The sequence below is a fragment of the Ictidomys tridecemlineatus genome, chromosome 13, assembly GCF_052094955.1.
Source record: "Ictidomys tridecemlineatus isolate mIctTri1 chromosome 13, mIctTri1.hap1, whole genome shotgun sequence".
NCBI classification, from domain to species: domain Eukaryota; kingdom Metazoa; phylum Chordata; class Mammalia; order Rodentia; family Sciuridae; genus Ictidomys; species Ictidomys tridecemlineatus.
The window spans coordinates 96,127,899-96,149,295 of NC_135489.1; the positions used below are offsets into that span (position 1 = coordinate 96,127,899).

Genomic DNA, 21,397 nt, shown 5'->3' on the forward strand with positions numbered 1-21,397 from the left:
TCTCTCCAACCCACGCTCTTCCTCCTCACAGAGCTCAAGGGGGAGCCTGAGGAGAACACTCACATGAGGAAGCAGGAAAATGCTTCCACATCAGGAGTCTGAGGAAGGTGCCTGCGGACCAGGGTCTTGAAGCGCTGCCAGCGCCGGAAGTTCTCATAGACGCTGGAATGTCCACCAGAGTCCTCTGGTGGCACCTCCGCAGCCGGGAACATGGGTGGTGCACCTGCCCCATACACTGTACCTGGCCACTGGCGCGCATTCATTGGGAACATGATGGGGGCCACCTGGGCAAATGGCCGAGGTGCTGGAGGGCGCAGGCCCAGGTGCCAGTGGATCCCATAGTTCTGGATCCCCCCACTTGCTGAGGCAGGCACAGTGGTCCTTACACCAGAAGGTGCCACGAGGAATGGAGCAGGATGCTCCACACCCCCACAGGAGACCCCTGGGGCCCCCCAGTTGAGGGGTGCCTGAGTGTGGGCAATGTTCTGAATATGAGGGGGCCCTGCTGGCCTCAGTTGTGGCCCACATTGTCCAAGGGTGGACAGCCCTGGCACATAGAGTTGTCCAGGGTAAGCGGACAGCACCAGAGGGTTAGCCTGGGAGATGGGTGCAGTCACCCATGGTGCCAGGGGCGGCTCCCAGAACGGCTGGTGTGTTGGCACAGGGGCAGCTGGAAGAAAGGGCAGGCCCCTGAACGCAGACATGTGGGCACCAGGATTGAAGTTCATGCCTGGTCTCTGGAATGCAGATGCTGTGGAAGCAAAGAAAGGGGAGAATGGAGGAGGGGTTCGGAATGGCAGCAGGATTCAGGCCCCCAGTTTCTTACTCAGTGGGAATCTGAGGACAAATGCTCACAGCTCAGGGCCCTGTTGGCAGGGACATTTTGCAGTTTGCAATTGTCCCTGAGTGAATTTCATGCTGTGTTCCCTTTGTCATAGTTCTACCCTGAGAAAACTGGTTCCCAGTACACCAGGGCTCCCTGAAGGCTGTCAGTGGACTGTGGCACCTCAGCTTTCCCTGCCTCTGAGAGGTCCCTTGTGCATCCTTGGCAGACAATCCATTGGCCTCCTAGGTGACTCCCTAGAAATGGATCAATGTGACTCTGCTCAGTGGCACCATGCCCCTCCCATGCTCGCCAACAGGAAAGGGATCTTCTCGAGGGCAGATGCAGGTACTCCAGGGTCGTTTGTGAAGGTGACGGGTTCTAAAGATTATTGCCCCACCACCTCCTCAGCCTTCCATTTGCTAATACTCCTTGTGTACCCCTCCACTTCTTTCCTAGGCTTCCACAAACAAACAAGAAACACCTGATTAAGATCTCTGCCTAGCTAGAGGCTGAGGAATCCTGAAGTTCACCCCGCCCAGCATGTGGGTGCCTCTCCCAGCACTTCCCACAGCAAACACTGTGGGGGGACAGATTCTGGCCAGCTGTGTCCCCAGTGTTCACTGGTTCCTGCTATGACACAGGGAAGAGGTCTATGTGATAGACACTGAGCTCCCCAAATCGTCTCCTGGAATGACCAGCAACAGCTTCTGAGGATCATGGGAGGTGGTGGGATTATGAGCAGTGCGGCTCTTCAGAGATTTTCACGGCCACTGTCATGTTTTTATTGGGCCTGGGAATTGGAGTCATTCTGAGGTCCTTTTCCTTTGAGCTCCCAATAAATGGAAGGAAAGTGTCACAGAGGATCAGGCCTGTGCCAGCTGCTACCTGTGGCAAGGTTGTTTGGAGCACATCCCTGTCCACCAGGACGTTCTGCAGAGTGTAGTCAAGGGATGGGAGGTGCACCACACTTCAACACTTGCACATATTAATCAGGACACCTGCCTAAGTTCCAATGACAATACGTGTGGGGACCCTTCCTAACTGTGTGCCACTCTCCTTCCTGTCTTCATGAGAACCCAGTCATCTTCAAACCTGATCCTGGAAAATGAACACCCCACATATGCTCCCTTTTCATGGAGTACCAACCAAACCAGGAAGATAAGCAAAGTCTTCCTGTTGATTTGAAAACAAGGAGCTGAGCCTACACTCAGAGATAACCATTCAGAAGACCCCCCAGAGGCCCAAATCTATGTTGGTTGAGGTTTCCTGGGTGCCCTGCCCTTCAAGAATCAAGGACACCAACTGTCTGAATGGAAGGAGAAGTTTTCCTGGGCAGGAAGTTGGCAAGGTGCCCTGGGCTGTGGCAGTTGGAGAAACCTGCAGCCTCACCCACAGAGAGTATATCACACTGCGACTGTGGTCATTTATGAGACCCACTGGGCAGTTTTCTAGCTGTGAACACTCCTCACCACTGCCCAGTTATGATCTGAGACTCTCGGTCAATCCCCTCAGAATGACATCCCAGGCAGCTTCCCTGTGTCTTAGGAATGGGCACAGGGCTCAGCATCTTGACTCCTGGGAGCCCTAACTGACCACCACTGTGACACCATCTGGGACTGCCTAAAAAACCATGCAGTGACCTGTGTCCATTGTATAAGGAATCAAGCCCTTGGCCTCTCTCCCTTCTGCTGACCCAATGTATTTCCCCTGAGTAGCCTGGACCTGGGTCTTAGGAGCCCTCCTCCCCATGAGCAGTATCAGTCTTCCTGGGGCTTCCTGGGCCATGTCAAGTGCATCCTCTAAGGCTATTTAGTTCCCTTACTTCTGCTCAGTGAGTTGACCTCAGGGGAAGTACTCCATTCTAACTCCCAAGGGTTTGGGAGGTGACTGGCCCTCAGATAACAAGCCCCTGACCCTCCAGGCTCACCTCCTTCCAAAGGTCAGGACACTGGACACAGTGTCTCACAGTCTCCACAGTGGGAAAAGTCAGTACAGGATCCAGAGAGTGACCTGTCTGTAACAGATTCTCAGGGTCCAACTGAGCCAAGCTGGGCAAAGTTTAAATGTAAACCCCAGTGGAATGTTGGACCCAGACATTCTGCAGGGGGAGGGGCCAAGGGCAGCTGGCCTGGCGGGGGCTGGGCAGACATTCCATCAAGAGCTCTGACAGGTATAGAAGAACCTCCAGTTGCCTTTAGGCAATTCAATGGTGACACAAGTGGTGTGTGCCTCTGGGTCATTTTGAAGTAGTTTCTCAAATGCACAGCAGAGTGGTGAGAGCTATGGCTCTCATGAGCCACACAGTCATGGGTCTGAACGGCCCCTACTCTAAACTGAAGGGTATGGATTGCATTTTATGTACAAAGTGTTTTTTTTAATCCCATTCCCAGTCTGTAAAACAGACTCTTGGGTGTTTCAGAAATATTCAACACCTTATTAGAAGTCTTTTCAATGAATGGGGGAGGAGGCAATCCATGATATTCAGGCACTAAGAACAAGCTTCTTTCACTTTTTATGTAGTTATTCCCCACATCGATGTCATTGATGAAGTAGCTCGTGGAGCTTTTCTTTTAAAGTAGTGATATAAATTATGCAGTGTAGAAAAACTGTCTTTTTATTCCACAGTTGTTTTAGTTGTTTCATATAATGACTGATGGAGTTCAGATTCTCAAAGCAAGCTTTATTTGCTAGACCAAGGTCGAATTCAGGGGCCTTGCATACTCTTGGTCAGTGCTTTGCCACTGAGCTTCAGTGTTACCCCATCAGTCTTGCACTGCTTCAAACTGCTCATATAATACCACTGGACAAATGCAATTTGTGCAAAGTGGCCATGGGAAGGAGCATTGAAATCCTTTTGTCCTACCATCTTACCTTTATTCTTGTAAAGTCCTGAACTCATATTGATTGCCGAAGGGAAAAAAAAAATAAAAACACTGTGAACATGGATGTCCTTGTCATCAGGAACATTGGCAGAATGGCTGAAGGCCCTGTCCGCCTACTGTAAAGGTTTTCCGTCCTAGGACCTTGGCAGCATCACACGTGACATGTCTTCCACATTATCCTTTGGAAAGAAATGATACGAATTACCTAAATTTCCAGAAAGAGTATCAAAGGATTGTTTTTGTTTGTTGTTTTGGGATAAAGCATTTCAGGGTCAATGGGATCCAAGTATACATTTGAAACCTTCAGGCTAAAAATATGCCATGGCGTAGAAAAGGAAGAGGATACATTTGGTGTGTACCCAAATTGGTCGACATTGCCAAATCTTCATCAAACATAGGAGTAAAACTGTCAAAGAGAACATGTGGGCATCTGTATATACTGGGAGGGCTGTCCGTATGCAATAATGTGCTCAGTAGGCAAAATCAAGGAATGGGGTTTTCAGAGTGTTACCCAGACCTATAATTCTTTAATGGAACCTGCAGCTGGACTAGGAGGAAAGCACACACTGATGTCTGGACGAGTGAACAGGAACCAAAGGGAGTTAGTGGGAAGGGGGTGAAAACACTGGGCCCAAATGGGGAGCCAGTGCTTCAGGGTAGAGAGCTCCCAAGGGCTGCACAGGGCGGTGTCTAAGTCATAACAGTGAAAATCACTTCGTCATTAAAGACGCTCAGGCTGAAAGAAGGGCCAGCCCAGAGGCTCTGGAGGAGGAGCCGCTTTGCTGGAGACACCTCGCAGGCTTCCCGACCCACCTCATCCTCCTGCAGGGCGCCCCCGGGTCCCTCCTGCACCCCTCGCGCATGCGCACGTGCTTGGCTGGAAGCGCATGCTCTCTGGTCGCCCTCCAACTGCTCCAGCGTCCGTTGGGGCTGCAGCGGGGCAAGGCGCAGGCGCGAGCGCGGTTGGCGGGCTCCCAACGGCCGGCAGGGCTCCCGAGGCGGCGTCCAGACTCAGTCCCAGAGGCCCGAGGTACCGGACCCGCGAGCCTCTCCCGTCCCCAAGGTGTCCCTTCCTGGTCCTCTGGCCCCTGTGCCTCGCCGGGCAGCGCCGTCCTGGCCTCCCCTGGACGTGGGCCGCCCGCACCAGGCCCCGAAGTGAGGGGCCGTTGGCCAGTGCGGCCCCCACATTGGGGCGCCGTCCCTCCGTGACCCTTGCAGCCTGTGTGGGGCCCGGGCTCCGGGGCACCTGTGCGGTGCCTGAGAAGCGCGGTCCTGGTCAGCAGGTCCGCGGCTCCTGTCGGTGTCAGAGGAAGTGGTGAAGGTCGTCTCCTTGTCACTGTGAAAGCTCTGAATGTTGGGGACACCGTCAGCTGGCATCAGGGTTGTTAGGCTGAAGGACGCGCGTTTCCCGTGACGTTAGCGACTTTGCAGAAGGGAACACACTGAGCGGAGTGTGCTGGGTCCCCTGTGGTCACACCGTGATTGACGGCCCTCGTAGGTGGGCTGTTGGGGGACAGAGCACCTGAATGGTGACGGGAGAACGGTGTGACCCCAAGTCGTGTGCAATAAAGAGACTCCTGTTGTATTATTAATGTGTGGTGCTCGTGTATTGCGCACTGACACTGAGGATGTGCTCTCAGCGTGGTGGGGGGCTGTTGGGGGGCCCTTGTGGCTCTTTCTGGGTGCCCGAAATTTTCCTTCCGTCTTGATGGGCAGGAGGATCACAGGGCGGTTATTTGGGTGAGAAAATGAGGCCTGTGCTGGTCCTGGAGGGTTGGTAGAGTACAGAGGGCTGGGGTGTTCCCCTGTTCCTTTGGTGGGTGGTGGGGTCCCTAATGTGTTGCTGTGCATTCCTCATTTGGACCTTGTTCTGTTTAGGACTGACTGAGGGGAATGTGGTGTGTGTTCAGAAGTGTGGGTGGTGGTGTCTGGGTGCTTTGTAATTGGAGAATTTGTCCTAAGGCAGAAGTGGAGCAGCAAAGAGAACAAGCAAACCTCACTTCATAATTATGAGCTGCTGATCTGATTTTGAGGAGGTATAATGCCGGAAAAAAAAAAAAAGCAGAGTTCTCTGAGAATTTCACAGGCATAGGATGAATTCTGTGAAGTTGTGAGTGAGTCTGGAGTCTCTTCAGGATCCAGAGGGGGGTTTTACCCAGGCAAGAAGGATCCAAGTTGGTATGCCCTGTACCTTTATAGCCATAGAGAAAGCTGATGGTGTGAGGTACCTTCCATCTAGGTTGTAGCTGTTTTGATGGCTCCACCTCCTTCCAGGCCTTTCCTAGAATCTGGTCTCCTGGTTTTCCTTTCTTCGGGGTTTCTGGGATTTACTGGGCATGGCCAAAAGACATTTTCTTATTTCTGGAGTGTGGCGTGAACTCATCCCAGATCAATCAGGTACCACAGAAGCTGACTCACCTCTGAGTCTAGGACTGTATTTGCTGACAGAAAGAGCATGCCATATGACATCTCATATTGACATAGCATCAGATTAACCTTCACAGTATTTCCAGCTCTCATAAGGGCAACTGGTTATTTTGGTGTTGGTGAGAATTGTTCTTTCTTATTCACATTGCACAAGAAATAAGAATATAATTAAACAATATCATTCTCTTCCTTTCTCTTCCTGCTTCCTCCCTATAGTCCCTTTCATCAAATCTACTTATGTTCCTTCAATTTTCATGAGCCGCCACCTCTATTTATCTTTTTCTTCTATAGATTTCACATATGAGAGAAAACATCCAACTGTTGATGTTCTCATTTTAGAAGATATTGCTTAACTTAAGGGACTCCAGTTCCATTCATTTTCCTTCAAATTGACATAATTTAATTTTACTTTACACTGAATCAGTCTCTATTATATGTTTATGTATAGACACACACACACATACACACACATATTGTGGGGACAAGTGCTTGGAGTCCTGCATACATGGCATACATTAAGGGCACCAGTGTGGCAAATCACTCCCCTTGTGCTGGGCACGTGAGCGGCAATCTGCTTACCCCATAGGCACAGGGGCTGAGAGTGAGGCCACATGTTGCAGTCCCAGCGCTTGCTCCATGGCTTCCTCCTTGATTGGTTGTTGCAGGGTCAATTGGCCAGAAACTGTATTGGTGGCCGCCTATAATCTGCTTAGCTACAGCCCAAGTATATATACTTGGTAACTACGTAATCAAATGAGACCTGCTTCTAGCTTGGTCTCTGGAGGTCTTGGTTCGAGACTCCACAGCCACACTGGACAAGAGAGAGCCATGCAATACATATCACTTTTTCTTACTCCATCTTTGGATGGGCCTAGGTTTCATATTTGGATATAGTGAATTGTGCTGCTCCAAAGGTGGGTGTGCATGTATCACTATAGCTTGATGACCTTAAATCTTCAGGATAAATACCAAGGAGTGGTATTGCTAGGTAATATGGTGGCTTCAGTTCTAGTGTTTTGAGGAGCACCCATACTTATCTCCATAGAGTTTCTACTAATTTACAGCCACATCAATAGTGTGTAAGTGTTGCTGTGTTTTTTCATATTCTCCAGCATTTATTATTCTTTGTTTTCTTGATGCTGTCTTGTTGACTGGAGTGAGATGAAATCTTGGGGTTGTTAATTTCCCTAATTGCTAATGGTATTGAACATTTATTCATGTATTTGTTGGCCATTTTTATTTCTTCCTTTGGGAAGTGTCTATTTCTTTTGCTCATTTATTATTGCATTGTTTGATTTTTGATGTTAAGCATTCTGAGTTCTTTATGTATTCTGTACTTCTTGGTCAGAAGAGTAGCAAAGATTTTTTTCTCAATCTATAGGTTCCAAAATCTTGTTTCCTTTGCTGTGCATAAGTTTTTTTTTATTCAATACACACCCATTTATTAACTCTTGCCCTTATTTCCTGAATTGTGTGGGTCCTTTTAAGAAAGTCATTCTTGGAGTGTTGAGTCTCCATTTGCTTCTAAAGGAGGCATAATTTCTGGTCTAATCCCTGGCTCTTTGATCCATCTTGGTCATGTTGTATACCCTTAACATGTTTTTCAATGTGATTTGCTAACATTTTATTAAGAAATTTTGCATTTAAGTTCATGTGGGATATTGGTCTGCAGTTTTCTTTCCTCAGTGTGTCCTTATCTGGTTTTGACTTAGAGGGATACAGACTTCACAGAGGGAACTTGGACTTATTCCATCCCTTTCCATTTCATGGAGCACTGGCATGAGTTCTTCCTGAAGTCTCCTAGAATTTGGCTGAGAATCCATCTAGACCTGGGGCTTTATTTCTTACAAGCTTTTCATTACTGCTTCTCATTGCTAGTTACTGGTCTGTTTAGACCTTCTTTTTCCTCTGACTTCAATTTTTGCAGATTATAGCTGTGTAGAAATGTACCCATTTTCCCTGGGTTTTCCAGTTGATTGGTGTATAATTTTTCAAAATAATCCATAATGATTTTTTTGTTTCTGTGATATGTGTGATGATTTCTACTTTTTCAACTCTGAATTTATTAATTTGAGTCTTTTTTTGGTTAAGGGCTTATCCATCTTTTTATGTTTTCAAAAACTCTTAGTTTAATGGAGCATTTATATTTTCTTCATTCTCAATTTCATTAATTTTTGCTTTGATCTTAATTATTTCCTTCCTTCTTCTCTTTTTGGATTTGGTTTGTTCTTTCTTAAGGGCCTTTAGATGCATCATTTGATTGTTTAAACATTCCTCTTAGAACTAACTTCATACTGACCTACAGTTACTGGTATATTGTATCACTCTTCTCATTTGCATCTAAGAATTTTTTTCAAATTTCTTCCCTGATTTCTTCTATCATCCATTCATCATTCAAACATGTATTGTTCAATCTCTATATCTTCATTTAGTTCTTGTGGGGTTTTGGTGTACATTTTTATTTTCATTCCATTATTATGTGATTCAAGGAATTATTGTACCTTGGTCTCTCTGAAAGTTTAACTCATGAAGTGTCTCTTTTATATAATTAATGGCACTGATGATTGGGGCATAAATACCTGTTGTCATTGTATCTACTTATTCTATTGTTCTCTTATCCAATATACTCTTATTTCCTTATAACTTTTCCTTCATGTCTGACCGTACAGTTCAGATTGTAGGGAACTTATTTTATTAGCCTATATCAGGAAAAAAAATCAAATAGAGCAGAATTGGTTCTAGGCACTTGAAATGGAGCAAGAAGCCATTGTTAATCAGACATCACTGGGAACCACAGCTCAACCTTCATCTGGGCTTCACCCCACACCACCATGCTGACCCAAGTGGGTCAAACTACCTGTTTCCTGAAACAATGTTAAACTCTTGATCTTCTGTACAAACCACTCCTTCCACCAAACTCTCCAGAGACTCAGATTGTACTCATGTCCCTTCCTACAAAATGGCTTAATTTTTCCAGCAGCAGTCTTAATTCCCGACTCTCAGTGCTGTCATCCCAAAGCCTTGCCTTTAAGGCTCTCCATGCAGCCAGCATGCACTTGGGCAGGTGCCAAATTCAGTGGTTCAGTTGTGAGTGCTCCCAGGTCTCACATGTGACTTGCAATGTTCTCCCAACTCCATCTTATGTGTCCTAAAGCATTATCTCTCTGCTTTAATTTTTTTTCGTTGAAACAGTGTTAAATTCATAGATTTGTGCCATAATCACCCATTTTGCTATTTTAATCTCCACTCCGACCTCTACCCCTAGATAACTACCAGATTTTTAAAAATTTTTTTTTTCATTTCCTGAGCATTTCAGATAAATGGAAACCCAGAATTTGTTGTCCTCTGCAACTGGCTTCCTCCACTTAGGGTAACGTTTTTGAATTTCTAGGCTGTGGCACTTACCTGTGTTTTGTTATGTTTTCTTCCAAAGCATACGTGTACCACACTTTGATATTTGTTTACCAGTTGACAGGCATTTGCAGAATGCGGATATTATGAACAATGCTGTTATGAAAATTCTTCTGCAAGTATTCATGGAGACACATGTTTCTAAGTTGAGCTATTTTGTGTTATTCTTTAGTTTTCTTTAATTTTATTCTTTAGTTTTCTTTCTTTGGGGACATGTGTTTTTTTTTCTCTTAGGTAGATTCTGAGAAGTGAAACTACGAGGTCACATGGTAACTTTATGTTTGGTATTTTATAAATTTCCAAACTTCTTTCTAAAGGATGCCTTATGTTATATTCCTTCTGAAATGTGTCTGGGTTCCACTTTTTCTACATCCTTGCCAACATTTGGTATTGTCTGTTTCATTAGCCATTGTAATGAAATTAAATGGTGTTTCATTGTAGTATTAATTTACATTTCTCTAATTACTAAGGATGTGGAACATATTTTCATGGGTTTCATTACCATTCACAGTCTTTTCCTTTCACAAATTAAAAAACGATTAGAGGCTTATCTAGTTTAATTTTGTTATACACATTAGGGAATGTAAATTGTACAGAATAATGGGTTTCATTGGGAAATTTCCATACGTGATTCTAAGGAGCTTTGATTGTAGCTACATTTCCCTTTTCCTCCTTTTATATTAATCTTCCTCCCCCGGATTCCCTCCTCTATCCCTTATAGGCCCTCTTTAATATCATATTTTCCCTCAAGATTTCTCATATGAGAGAACACATTTCCACTTGTCTTTGTGAGTCTTGCTTATTTTGTTCATATTGTGATCTATAATTTTATCCATTTTCCTGAAAGGACATGGTATTATTTTTCTTTATAGCTGAATAATACTAATATTTCTCTCTCTGTCTCTGTCTCTGTCTCTGTCTCTGTCTCTCTCTCTCTCTCTCTCTCTCTGTGTGTGTGTGTGTGTGTGTGCGCGCACGCACACGCATGTGTTTCTGAAACACGATCTTTTGTCCAATCCCAGGGAAAGAACATGGAGACACAGAGTGCAACAGAAGTGAGACTTTTAGAGAGCAGGTACAATATGTATTTTATCCTCTTAAACACAAGTTCAATCCCCCAGTTCCTCATTGGTTAAGAACTAAGATTGGTTAAGAAGGTCACAACCTTAGTGAACTTTGCCTAAGATGCCACATTCCCATATAAGAAAACTCTCTTTCCACATTTAGGATCTCTTTCCCCTTCAATTAATGTTTCTCAATGTGGTATTTCCTCCTGTTAATCTGTTAAACAGGTCCCTATTCCCACATCCTATTTTTCTAGGAGACTATATGTGTTTAAGTCTCAAGGCTGCCACATATGAATGGTACTGCATAAACTGTCCTTTAGTGATTTTCTACTCTGCCTTCTCTTTTCCCTGTATTTAGAATTTCTAAAATCTACTTACTTGAGAATTTACTTTTTGAACATGAATCATCAGATTTTCTACTTCTCACATATATGAAGTTCTTTTTTTAAAATCGTACTGGGTGGGTATTGAACCCAGGGGGCTCTATGAATGAACAACTTCTCCTTAGTCCCTTTTAAAATTTGGAGATAGGTTGTTACAAAGTTGTTACACTGGCCTGGAACTTGAGCTCATCCTGCCTCAGTCTCCTGTGCCATTGGGATGCACCATGAGGACTGGTTTATGTAGCACATTTTGTTGACGCATTCTTCTCTTGATGGGCATCTAGACTGACTTCATAGCTTGGCTATTGAGAACAGTACATAGATGAAGATATCTCATTCCTGTGTATGCAGGTATCTCTTTACTATGCTTGCTTTGATTCCTTTGGGTATATGTCAGGAATGAGATAGCTGGATGGTATAAACAATTTATGTTTAGCTTTTTGGGGTACCTCCATACTTTTATGCAGAGGGATGATACTAATTTACATTCTCATCAGTGGTGTACAATGTTTCTTTTCCCACTCATCCTCACCAGCATTCGTTTTGTTTTTTGTTCTATACTGGTACATGAAAAATCAAGCTATTTTGTGGGAACAAACATAGGTGCAGACTCAGTCTCTGAATAGTTGGTTGGAAGGAATAGTTTGTACAGAAAATCAGCAGAGTTTAGCAATGTTTCAGGAAACTGGCGGTTTGGCCCACTTTGGACAGCAGGTGAATAAAAGAATTGTCCAGGTATGCATCTGAGATGTGATTTTCAGTGACCTCCTGTTCCATTGTAAGTGCTCAGAACCAATTCTACTCCATTTGATCCCCCTTTTTTTTGAAAGTGATTGATGAGTTCCTTGTAGTCTGATGTTTATAATCCAGAAATGAAGCAAAAGAAATGGGAAAATAAATGTAGATTGACTATTCCAAACTCAGTGTGTTACATAGAGAGCTGCCTTGGAATGCAGGATGGCCCTGCCTCTGGGCCACACCCCTGGGATGAATTACTATTGAATATCCTTTCTCTTTTTCTATGGGTAGCCTCCTCTTCCTTTTCTCATTGATCTGGGTCCTTGATTGGGTCAAGGATGGTGTGGGAGGGGTCAGGGTACTGGGCCAGTGTGTGTGAGGGGGGTCTGTCTTGGGATGAGGGCCAGGGCCTCCAGTGCCTGTGGTGGCAGCTGAGGGCACAGTCAGGTGGGTGGAGGGTGGGTGGTGGGTGCAGTAGTTGGAGTGTTGATGCCTGTCTCATGGCAGGGTGAGGAACCCTCTGCGCATGGGTAGGTGCAGGTCAGGGTGGGGTCATCCCCAGAGTCCAGCAGTCCCGGATGGGCACCAGGCCAGGCTCATGGCTCTGCGGCCGTTGTTGTTGCTGTGGTCTCTCCGTCTCCAGGCAGCCTGTACCCCTGGTTTCTGGCAGCCGCCAGGAAAGGCAGATGAACTCCCAGGGGAACAGGAGGACCTGGAGCCCATAGCCAGCAGGGTCTGGGGCTGTGTGGGCGGGGCCCAAGGTCCCTTTGCAGTAGGGGCTGGTGGGAGAGGCTGGAGGGGGCAGGAGCAGGCCCAGGCGGGCAGTGAGAAGCCACCAGTGTGTTCTCTTTGTCTCTACCCTGAAGCAGAAGTCCGAAAAGACGACATCACCCAAGGTAGGTCAGGTTTCCCAATCTGGCGGAGATTTTATGGGTGGGAATCCCTGCCAGAGCTCAGGCATGAGGCTGTGGAACAGGATGCGTGGCCCAGGTCTGGCCCAGGGCTGTAGGGGGCCCAGAGGCAGAGGCAGTCAGGCTCAGGAGTCTCAGGTCCCTTTCCAGAAATCTGGGAGCACAGCCAGGGACCAAGATAACCCTTCTCAACTGTGAGGACCATGGATCCTCCCCCAGATAGAAGTCTTCTAAACAGAGTTGTCTCCATCTGCCCCACCCCTTTAGCAATGGAGCATGCCATGAGGGGGTGGGGGTCAGTTGCCCCAGGTCACACAGTACTACAGACACCTGCTGGTGACTTTGCTCCTCATGACACTGGGGTGGAGGGTGTGGAGTGAAAACAGCTGCCTAGAAACTAGGACCTCTGAAAAGTAAGATTAGTAACCCCAGAGAACTTCACTCCCCTCATCTGCAAAGTAGGCATAGAGTTGTGTTGGTGGAAGGAGTGAGGCCCCAGGGAATCCTTCCCAGTCCCAGGGCTGTGCTGTGAGCAGCCTTTCACCTTGCCCCTTCCTGTCCAGACCCCCAGACCAATATCCCCACAGCTCTTGCTCAGCTGTACTAGGCCATCTAGGCCTGGGCTGTGATGACTGAAGTCAGAAGCCAAGACAGCCCTCAATCATTGGGGCTGGGTCACTTGTCCCTTGACCTTGGCCTTCCCATGTGTGAAGTGAAGGAGGGACCTCCTTGGGGTGGTATGGGACACCACATGTATCTCTAACAGATGTGGGGGGATTGTCTCCACAGTGTGCGGGAAGACCAAGGTGATAGGGAAGGTGTATGTTGGCCATGATTCGGTGAGTGGCCAGTGGCCGTGGCAGGCCAGCCTGCTCTACCTGGGCCAGCATCTCTGCGGAGCTGTCCTCATTGACGCCCACTGGCTGCTTTCCACAGCCCACTGCTTTCTCAAGTGAGTTATGCTTCCTGGGGCCCTCACAGGGGGGTTGGCAGGGGAGGAAGGGTGAGAAGAGAAAAGGGGATCAGAGGGGATGGCCCTCCTCTGGGTATTGCTGGGGTCCCTGTGCTGCCACCAAATGCACACTGCTCCTTCTTTGATCCAGTGTCTGCTCCACCTGGACTGTCCTCCCCACTGGCCACCCAGTGCTTTCTTCATTTCCTGGGTCCTTATCATCCTTCATCCTCAGCCCCAGCTGAGAGACCCCTCTTCCCTATGTCTGTCCCCCCTGACAAGGACGTGTGCTGAGAACATTGGCACCTTACCCTACACTCCTGAGAGTAAGAATCTAGTCAGAGACCAGATATGATCAGCAGTGAAATGATTTCTTTCATTACTTTTGTTAAACTTCATTCCTGGGAGGAGCCAGAGTTACCCCTGCCCCATGTGTCAGGCTGCGTTAGTGGGGAGAGTAGGGTTCCCCAGCCTTGGAGAATGACATGGACAGTCAGGAGTCTACCTCTCCTGGCCCTCCTGGGCCTGTCTCTGTGGCTAACTTCAGAACACATGTGGAGGGACCCAGAGGGAAGGAGGGACTCATAGCCCAGGTAGGGGAGTTGCAGTTTGTACACTTGCTGTCCCTGAATCCTCAGCTAGCTTCTCTTGAATCTGTGCAGGGTCCCCTGAAACCCTCCATGACATCGGGGGGGGGGGAGGGGTGGCGAGATCCCATGCCAGTGTGTCTCCATCTTTTCAGGAAGACAAGGAACAAGCTTCAGTCAGCATGATGCAGGAAGAAGCTCAAAGTGGGCAAGGAGGGCAGATGTGAGGGAAGGGGTCCAGAGAGAAGCTACATTGTGGGGGCAGGGTCAAGGGACTTCCTTAAAGGAAGAGTTGGGCTTGTGATATGGATGGGGGCCCTACAGGTCTGAGAACTGTGTGAACAAAGCCATGAAGTTACTCATTCCCCTTCAGAAACAGGAGAACTTCAATTCTGTGCACTCATTTGTGCATTTAAGAAATTCTTTGTGAGTATTTACCTCCAAGTGGAGAAAAGCAACCCTGAGGGAGTGGGTTGGAGGTGGTAAGGCCAAGGGATGGATCAAAAGGTGACAGGAAGAGACCTGGTATATGAGTTAGCTTTTTGTCATTGTGACAAAATATCTGAGAATTGAGTCAAAAGTAGGTAATTTTACTTTGGGTCACGGTTTACTTAGTACCTCCGGTACATGGAAACTTGGCCACATGGTTTCAGGCCTGTGGGAGAACAGTACACTGTGACAGGAGCACATGGTGGAGGAGTCCCTTTCACCTCATGGCAGCAAGGAAGCAAATAGGGGTACATGGTCCCAACATGTCAAGAGCACCCCCAACCTGAGGACCTAACTGATTTCCACTAGGCTCTGCTGCTTACAGTTTCTGCCATTTCCCATTATTGCCACAGACCAGCACCCAAGCCTTTTGCACATGAACCTATGGGAGTCATTTAAGATCTGAACCATAACATGGTAATGGTCCAGAGCTCCTCCTAGGAAAGTAAGAGGGTTTGATCTGAGGCACCCCTTAGTACCCTTCCAGCACCAGGATTCTCAGCTCCTCCAGTTCTAGGAGGTGGTGGGAAGCCCTGCGTCCTGAGGTTGTGAGTTGAATGTTCATCAACCCAGAGCGAGAAGGCTCCTGAGTGTTAGAAGGGAGGAGACAAAGGTGCCTGGAATCAGGGCTGGGAGAAGGGGGTCCAGAGCAGTGTGGGCAGTGGGATGAGGATGCAGGAAGAGTGGGGGCCCCTGAATCAGAGACGATGCTGATAATGGGCCCTTCCTCCTCCAGCAAATCCCAGGCACCACAGGACTATGAGGTCTTCCTGGGGAACACCCAGCTGTACCAGCACACCCAGCACACCCAGAAGATGCTCGTGAACCAGATTATCACCCATCGAGACTTTGAGAAGCTCTATGTCTTCGGGAGTGACATTGCCATGTTGCAGCTGCACCTGCCTGTGAACTTCACCCCCTATGTGGTTCCTGTCTGCCTCCCACGTGCAGACATGCAGCTGCCCAGTCAAAGGTCCTGTTGGATAACTGGCTGGGGAAGGCTCTCCGAGAAGAGTGAGGGGGCCTGGGAGAGGCAGGAAGGGAAATGAAGGACAGGAGGAAGCATCAGGGCAACAGGAGAGGGGTGGTTCAGCCAGGCAAGAGGCCCAGGCTGGTTCCTGAAGCCCCTGGACTTGACCCCCCTGTGCCTCATTTCCATGATCTCTCAGATGAGGACTGGGCAAGTGCTACATCCCTTTAGTTCTGAAAGTGTATGATTCTAGGCTTCAGAGTTCCATGTGGCCCAGTCCCTGAATATCTGGGGATCCTTAACAACTAGAATCAAGAATCTGGGTTGTTGGAGTCTTTGTGGCTTTTGATTCGAGTGTTTAATCAGCCAAGGTTTGGGAAGACTTGAATGAACTCAAAAGCTGTTCCTGGGGGCTGTCCCGTTCCGGGTTGTTAGTTGGCTTTCCATTACTGTAAAAACAAAGCAAAACAAACTTGCCTGAGATAATGACTGAAAAAGAGGAAAGGGTTATTTTGATTCATGGTTTATGATGTTACATGGGGATGACTTTACATCCTGAGCAAGTTATGGAGCAGTGCTGCCCAGGAAGCAGAGAGCCAGAGGAGGGGCCGGGTTCCTGACATCCCCTTTAAGGGCACACCTCCAGTGACCTACCCTCCTCCTGTACACCCCATTGCTTCAAGATTCCAGCACCTCCCAATAGTGTCACGGGTTGGGGCCAAACTTTAAACACACAGGCCTTTGAGAATCCTTGGAAAGGTGCTTGGGAAAAGTGGGAAGTCACATGTGGCATCTGACCCCAGAGCCTGCATGATGAAGTCAGAGTGATCCCAATTTAGGAATGGTTAATGTCTATGAGCTCACCTAGCTCTTATCTTGTCCACTTCCCATTCTTGTCATGTAAACTGCATAATGAAGAAAGCTTTGGGGTTTTGTGTTGCCTTGTCAGATTGAAAGAAGAGAATTATAGACAAAGGCTTATGCCTGGATGATTTAATAAAGAAAGGATTGTTGATGGTTTGGGGAAATGCTTCTGGTGTATTTTCAATGAAAGAAAGAACAGTACAAATTTGTAATCATCCATGGGGTCAGCATTTGGTTCCGTGTCTCTCAACAGAGGTGTTATAGGTGTTTTGGACAGACCGTGTCTTCAGTGAGTGCTCTGCCCACAAGCCTAATACCTGCCCACCCAGTGTTAGGAACACTCCCTAGTCATGGGATGGCCAGCCCCCAGCACACATATGTGTATAAACACATTCTGGTTCTTCCTTGAAGACAAGATCCAAGTCTTGTTTTAATGTTCCAGACAGTGTTCCAAGGCACCTGGTAGGAACTCCACTGCTCTTTTCCACCCTGGCACAATAAATCACTGTTTCCTGCCTATTGACTCCAAATTTCTCTCCCATTTTCCATCCTGTGTACTTCTACTCAAGTCCCCACATGGTGGCCTATTATGGGCACGTAGAATCAAATGTCAACTCCCCACCTTGGCTATAAGGCTGTACATAGTATCAGTGCTCTGCCCCTTCTCTGCCTCAGCTCCTGCTGCATCCCTCACATATCTGATAACTCGCAGCACTGTCCACTTTGCTCCTCCTTGAGCAAGGCCACCTCCATCCCTAGACCATTTGCTTTGCTGTTTTCCCAGCCTAGCTTTCTTTCCCCTCTGCTCTTTGCATTACTTCTTTCTTCTTGACATTTACAGCTCAGCTCAGCTACTCCCAGTTTTACTCCATCATGTGAACTATTTTGAAATAGGCAATCCCTGCTGTCATCTCCCTGTTCTATCTGGTCCATAGCACTTAACAGTTTGTTCATTTCTTCTACTTGCTCTGTCTCTTCCAACTCAAATGTCAACCTGTACCTCAGTGTGTAAAATATGCCTAGCACAAGGACAAGTGAATAGATAAGTGATGGGGTGAGAGGATGGATGGATGGATGGATTGACAGATGGGAGGATGAATATGGAATTGGATGGGAAGATGATTGGATGGATGGATGGATGGATGCATGGATGGATGGATGGATGGATGGATGGGTGAAGTTGGTGGATGGGTGGTCGTATGTGTTAGTGGATGGGGAGAAGGAAGAAAGAATGGAGAGATTGATGAGAGTAGATGGAAAATGAGTGTGGGAAGAGGGGTAGATGGATGGAGGAATGGATGAATGCGTGGACGTGTGGGTGGGCAGGTCAGTGGATAAAGAGATGGCAAAAAGGTAAGTAATGGATGGGTAGAGAGTAGACTGAATGGTTCATGAGAGGACAGGTGGGTGACTGAATGGTTGCTGAATTCCAGGGAGTGGAGTCACGTAATTAGTGGGATTTGCCACTTTGTGGAATAGGAAAGGTTGTTCTGTTGTTGGAGGAATAGGCTAAGTATGTGGACAGCTTTGAGAAAAGGGTGGGGGGCTTAGCATGGAAGACTGAACCGAGGTTTGAAACCCATGCTTGAGAGTAGTGGTGAGCGTCAGGCAGAGTGGGGGTTCTGAGTCATCTGGGTTCTTTGCTAAGGCACAGTGCATGTCACTCACCTCCTTCTCATTTTCACAGAGCCATTGTTACTGCCCTACTCTCTCCAGGAAGCTAAGGTGAGTCTTATGAATAGCACCATCTGCAATACCTTCTATGGGCAAACACCTGGAGAAGGCAGGATCTACTCTGTGCATGAGGAGATGCTGTGTGTGGGGGACTTCTCAACAGGAAAGGCCATCTGCCAAGTAAGTAAGGTCGGGCTCTGCTGCTCTCTTGCCTGTTCTGCTGGCCTCAGTTTCCCCTGGGGGGCCTGTGTTGGCCTCAAGTGTCTTGGTGGAGACCCCAAACTTCCTGCTTCCTTCCTTCTACATATTTTCCGTGGGCTCCATTCCTCATCAGTCTTCCTTCAGACCAGCACCTTCCTCAGCCCATCCCAGCACAAAGCTGTCTGCTGTGAGGACCCTCAAACAGTATCCATTTTAGTTGCCTGTTTTAAACTTTGATGTGTAGCATACACACAGGATGAGTTATTTGTAAGTGCACAGCATGATGACTTTTGTGAGGTTGATGCAACCTGTTACCAGCCCTCCCCACAACTCTCCATTCCCTTCTTGTCCCTAACCAGCAGATTTCCTTTTAGTCTTTGGAATTGATTCTGAATTTTCTGCAGACAGGATTTACTGTTGGCTTTCTTCTGTATTTTAACATTATATTTGTACCCAGGGTTTTTACTGTAAGTTCATATCAGCTGTCTAATCATCAAAAAATAAAGGGTAAGCCACAATTGGGGGGGCTATTGGTCACCTGGTGTGTTGGAATACACCTGTAAGCCCAGTGGTTCAGGAGGTTGACTGCAAATTCATGCCAAGCCTCAGCAATTTAGTGAGACATTTTGCAACTTAGGGAGACTGTTTTCATATTAAAAATAAAAGAAAGTGTGGATGTGGAACAGTCGTGAAAAGCCCATGGATTCAGTCCCTGGTAATAAAAAATAATACTAATATCTGGTTGGTAGTATACAAAAATGCCAATGTCATAGAAAAGAAGGAATGAATGAGACTGAAGTAGGTTAATAAAACTTGGTATTTAAAGATAAGATGGGATCCTGGATTGGATCTTGGAATAGAATAGGGATATTTGGGGGCAGAGACTCACTGGTAGAGTGCTCACCTAGCGTGTGTGAGGAGCTGGGTTCAATCCTCAGCACCACATGAAAATAAAGAAAATAAACTTATTGTGTCCAACTACAACTAAGAAAAAATATTTTAAAAAAGAATAGGGATGTTTGTTCCTAGTGAAATCTGAATATTTATTTAATAATATTGTACCATCTCTACTTCCTTGGTTTAAGTATTTGTACCATGGTTATGTCAGATGTTAACACTAGAGGAAGCTAGGTGCAGGATATGTAGATCCTCTGTAGTATCCTGCAAATCTAGCCTAATCCTACATTATTTCAAAATGGAAAGATTTGAAAAGATTGAAAGAAACCCTTTACCAGAGAGTTCATTTAGATATCAAACAAGCAAATGAAAAAACCTCTCAATATTGTCAGGCACAGGAGAAATACAAACTCAAACACCAGTGAGATGCCTCTACACATTAATTAAATGGCTGAATTCAAATGACTGGCCACGTCAGTTGTTGACAAGGATGTGAAGCACCTGGAACCCTCAACATACCCGAATGGTAGCGTTGTAATCTGGTGCAAATATTTTGAAAACAATTTTGTAAAAAGCTATATACACTTCTACCATACAATCCAGACATAGTAATGTTAGGTATTTACCCAGCAGAAGTGAAAGTAAGACTTGTAGATGTCCAAGAAAGACATCTATATGACTACAAGACAGTTCACAGCAGGTTTCTTGGGTAATAGTTCAAAACTAAGAAAAAGCTAAAAGATCAGTAGCAGGCTAATGAACGAATAAACTAAACAATATCCCTACACTAGTGCACTACTCGGCAGTAAACAGGAATAAACTATGGTGCTCACAGCTACCCAGGTGTACTACTAAATATAGTATTTAGGGAGGGGCTATGGACTGATGGATTTGGAAACACGATCTCCACTGGGAGGATCATCTCCGGAGCTTCTTGCTGCTTCATTCTGGTGTCCCTCATTGGGGGCTTGAACTGATTGGCCTTCACTAGGGCCCTGCTTCACATAGTGGCAGCCCAGGGTGTCCAACATTGCCACCTGGTATTTCTGCCCCCACTCAGCCCCCATCCTAACTCCTCTCTCTCTTTCCTCAGGGTGATTCTGGGGGTCCTCTTGTCTGCTATGGCCCCAGTGCCTGGGTCCTGGTAGGACTGGCCAGCTGGGGCCTGGACTGCAGGCCTCCCATCTACCCCAGCGTCTTCACCAGGGTTGCCTACTTCATTGACTGGATCAGTAAAGTCAGGAAGCGGAGTTCTCTGCCAGACCCTCCGCCTGACCCTCCTCCCACAGACTTTCCATCCCAGCCTCTGAGAGCTTCCGGCTGCCCCGGGCCCTGGAACACGCTCATGTGCACACAGACCTGGCTCCTTGTGCCACTTATCCTCATGTTACAGCAGCAGGTCCCTGAGTGACTGTCAGGGCCCTACATATTTCCTCTGCCCAGGCCTCCGGCCTCTTGCTGCAGCTTCTCTCACTCAAGACCACTGTTGATCTAAACAGCTCCTTTCCTCAGCTTCCCTGTCCATCATCTGCCACTCCCAAAGCCAAGTTCAGCAAACCAACCCAAATAAAAGACTCATCCTCCTGTTCCTCTGGCTGTGCTGCCCTCTGGGCTCCTTCTGTCCCTCAGTGCTCTCCTTTCCCTTCCACTTGGTCATCTGGCTTCCAGAAGGAAGAGGAAGGGGTCTTCTTAGGAATCTTCAGCCAAGGGGCCCTGGGGCAGAAAGCACTGCCATAGGGTGGACTGTGAGGAAGTTGGGAGCCAGGGGGCTTTCTAAGCAATAGTCATGGTCTCTCTGCTCTGGCTGACTGCTCCTACCCTGGGGAGCACCGGATTGTTCAGAGAAGGCCAGGCTTTACACTTGGTGTCCAAGTGTAAGGGAGGCAGTGCTTCCCCTCAGTAGATATGTGATCTGATGCAGATATATTGAAAACAATTTTGTAAAAAGCTATCTACACTTCTACCATACAACCCAGACTTAGTTTGAATCAGTGGACCTGAGGAATGACGACTGGTCCTGTCCTGTAGCCAGAGGTCTCTCAGATGTCGGTGGTGGGGGCTGGAATCTGGTCAAGAAGCAGAGAGAAGGCCCTGATGCCAGACTGAAAGCTCATCCTC

General features: G+C 47.1%; 2 protein-coding genes and 1 long non-coding RNA gene across 7 annotated transcripts in view; 2 read left to right on the forward strand and 1 right to left on the reverse strand.

Annotated features, from left to right (window-relative positions):
- LOC144370058 (putative serine protease 47) overlaps window positions 1–21,397 on the reverse strand; it is a 405,363-nt gene that overhangs the window by 188,034 nt on the left and 195,932 nt on the right. The gene's annotated exons all lie outside the window — the stretch shown is intronic.
- LOC144370045 (uncharacterized) lies at window positions 805–1,686 on the forward strand. The gene is made up of 2 exons (XR_013429969.1): window positions 805–1,171; window positions 1,283–1,686. It is a non-coding gene; the product is annotated as an uncharacterized LOC144370045 (long non-coding RNA).
- Window positions 3,714–20,867, forward strand: LOC144370046 (putative serine protease 47). 4 transcript variants are annotated; one of them, XM_078030637.1, is made up of 6 exons: window positions 3,714–4,738; window positions 12,604–12,630; window positions 13,435–13,597; window positions 15,410–15,646; window positions 18,224–18,361; window positions 20,373–20,867. In XM_078030637.1, exons 1-5 carry the CDS (start codon window positions 4,570–4,572, stop codon window positions 18,234–18,236), a joined length of 609 nt encoding a protein of 202 aa, XP_077886763.1. In that variant the 5' UTR covers window positions 3,714–4,569; the 3' UTR covers window positions 18,237–18,361; window positions 20,373–20,867. The 4 variants fall into 4 exon arrangements, 3 of the variants coding, with proteins under 3 accessions (XP_077886763.1, XP_077886761.1, XP_077886762.1); XM_078030635.1 differs by having other exon boundaries at window positions 3,725–4,738; window positions 15,410–18,361; XR_013429970.1 differs by lacking the exon at window positions 12,604–12,630 and adding an exon at window positions 10,569–10,621 and having other exon boundaries at window positions 3,728–4,738; window positions 15,410–18,361.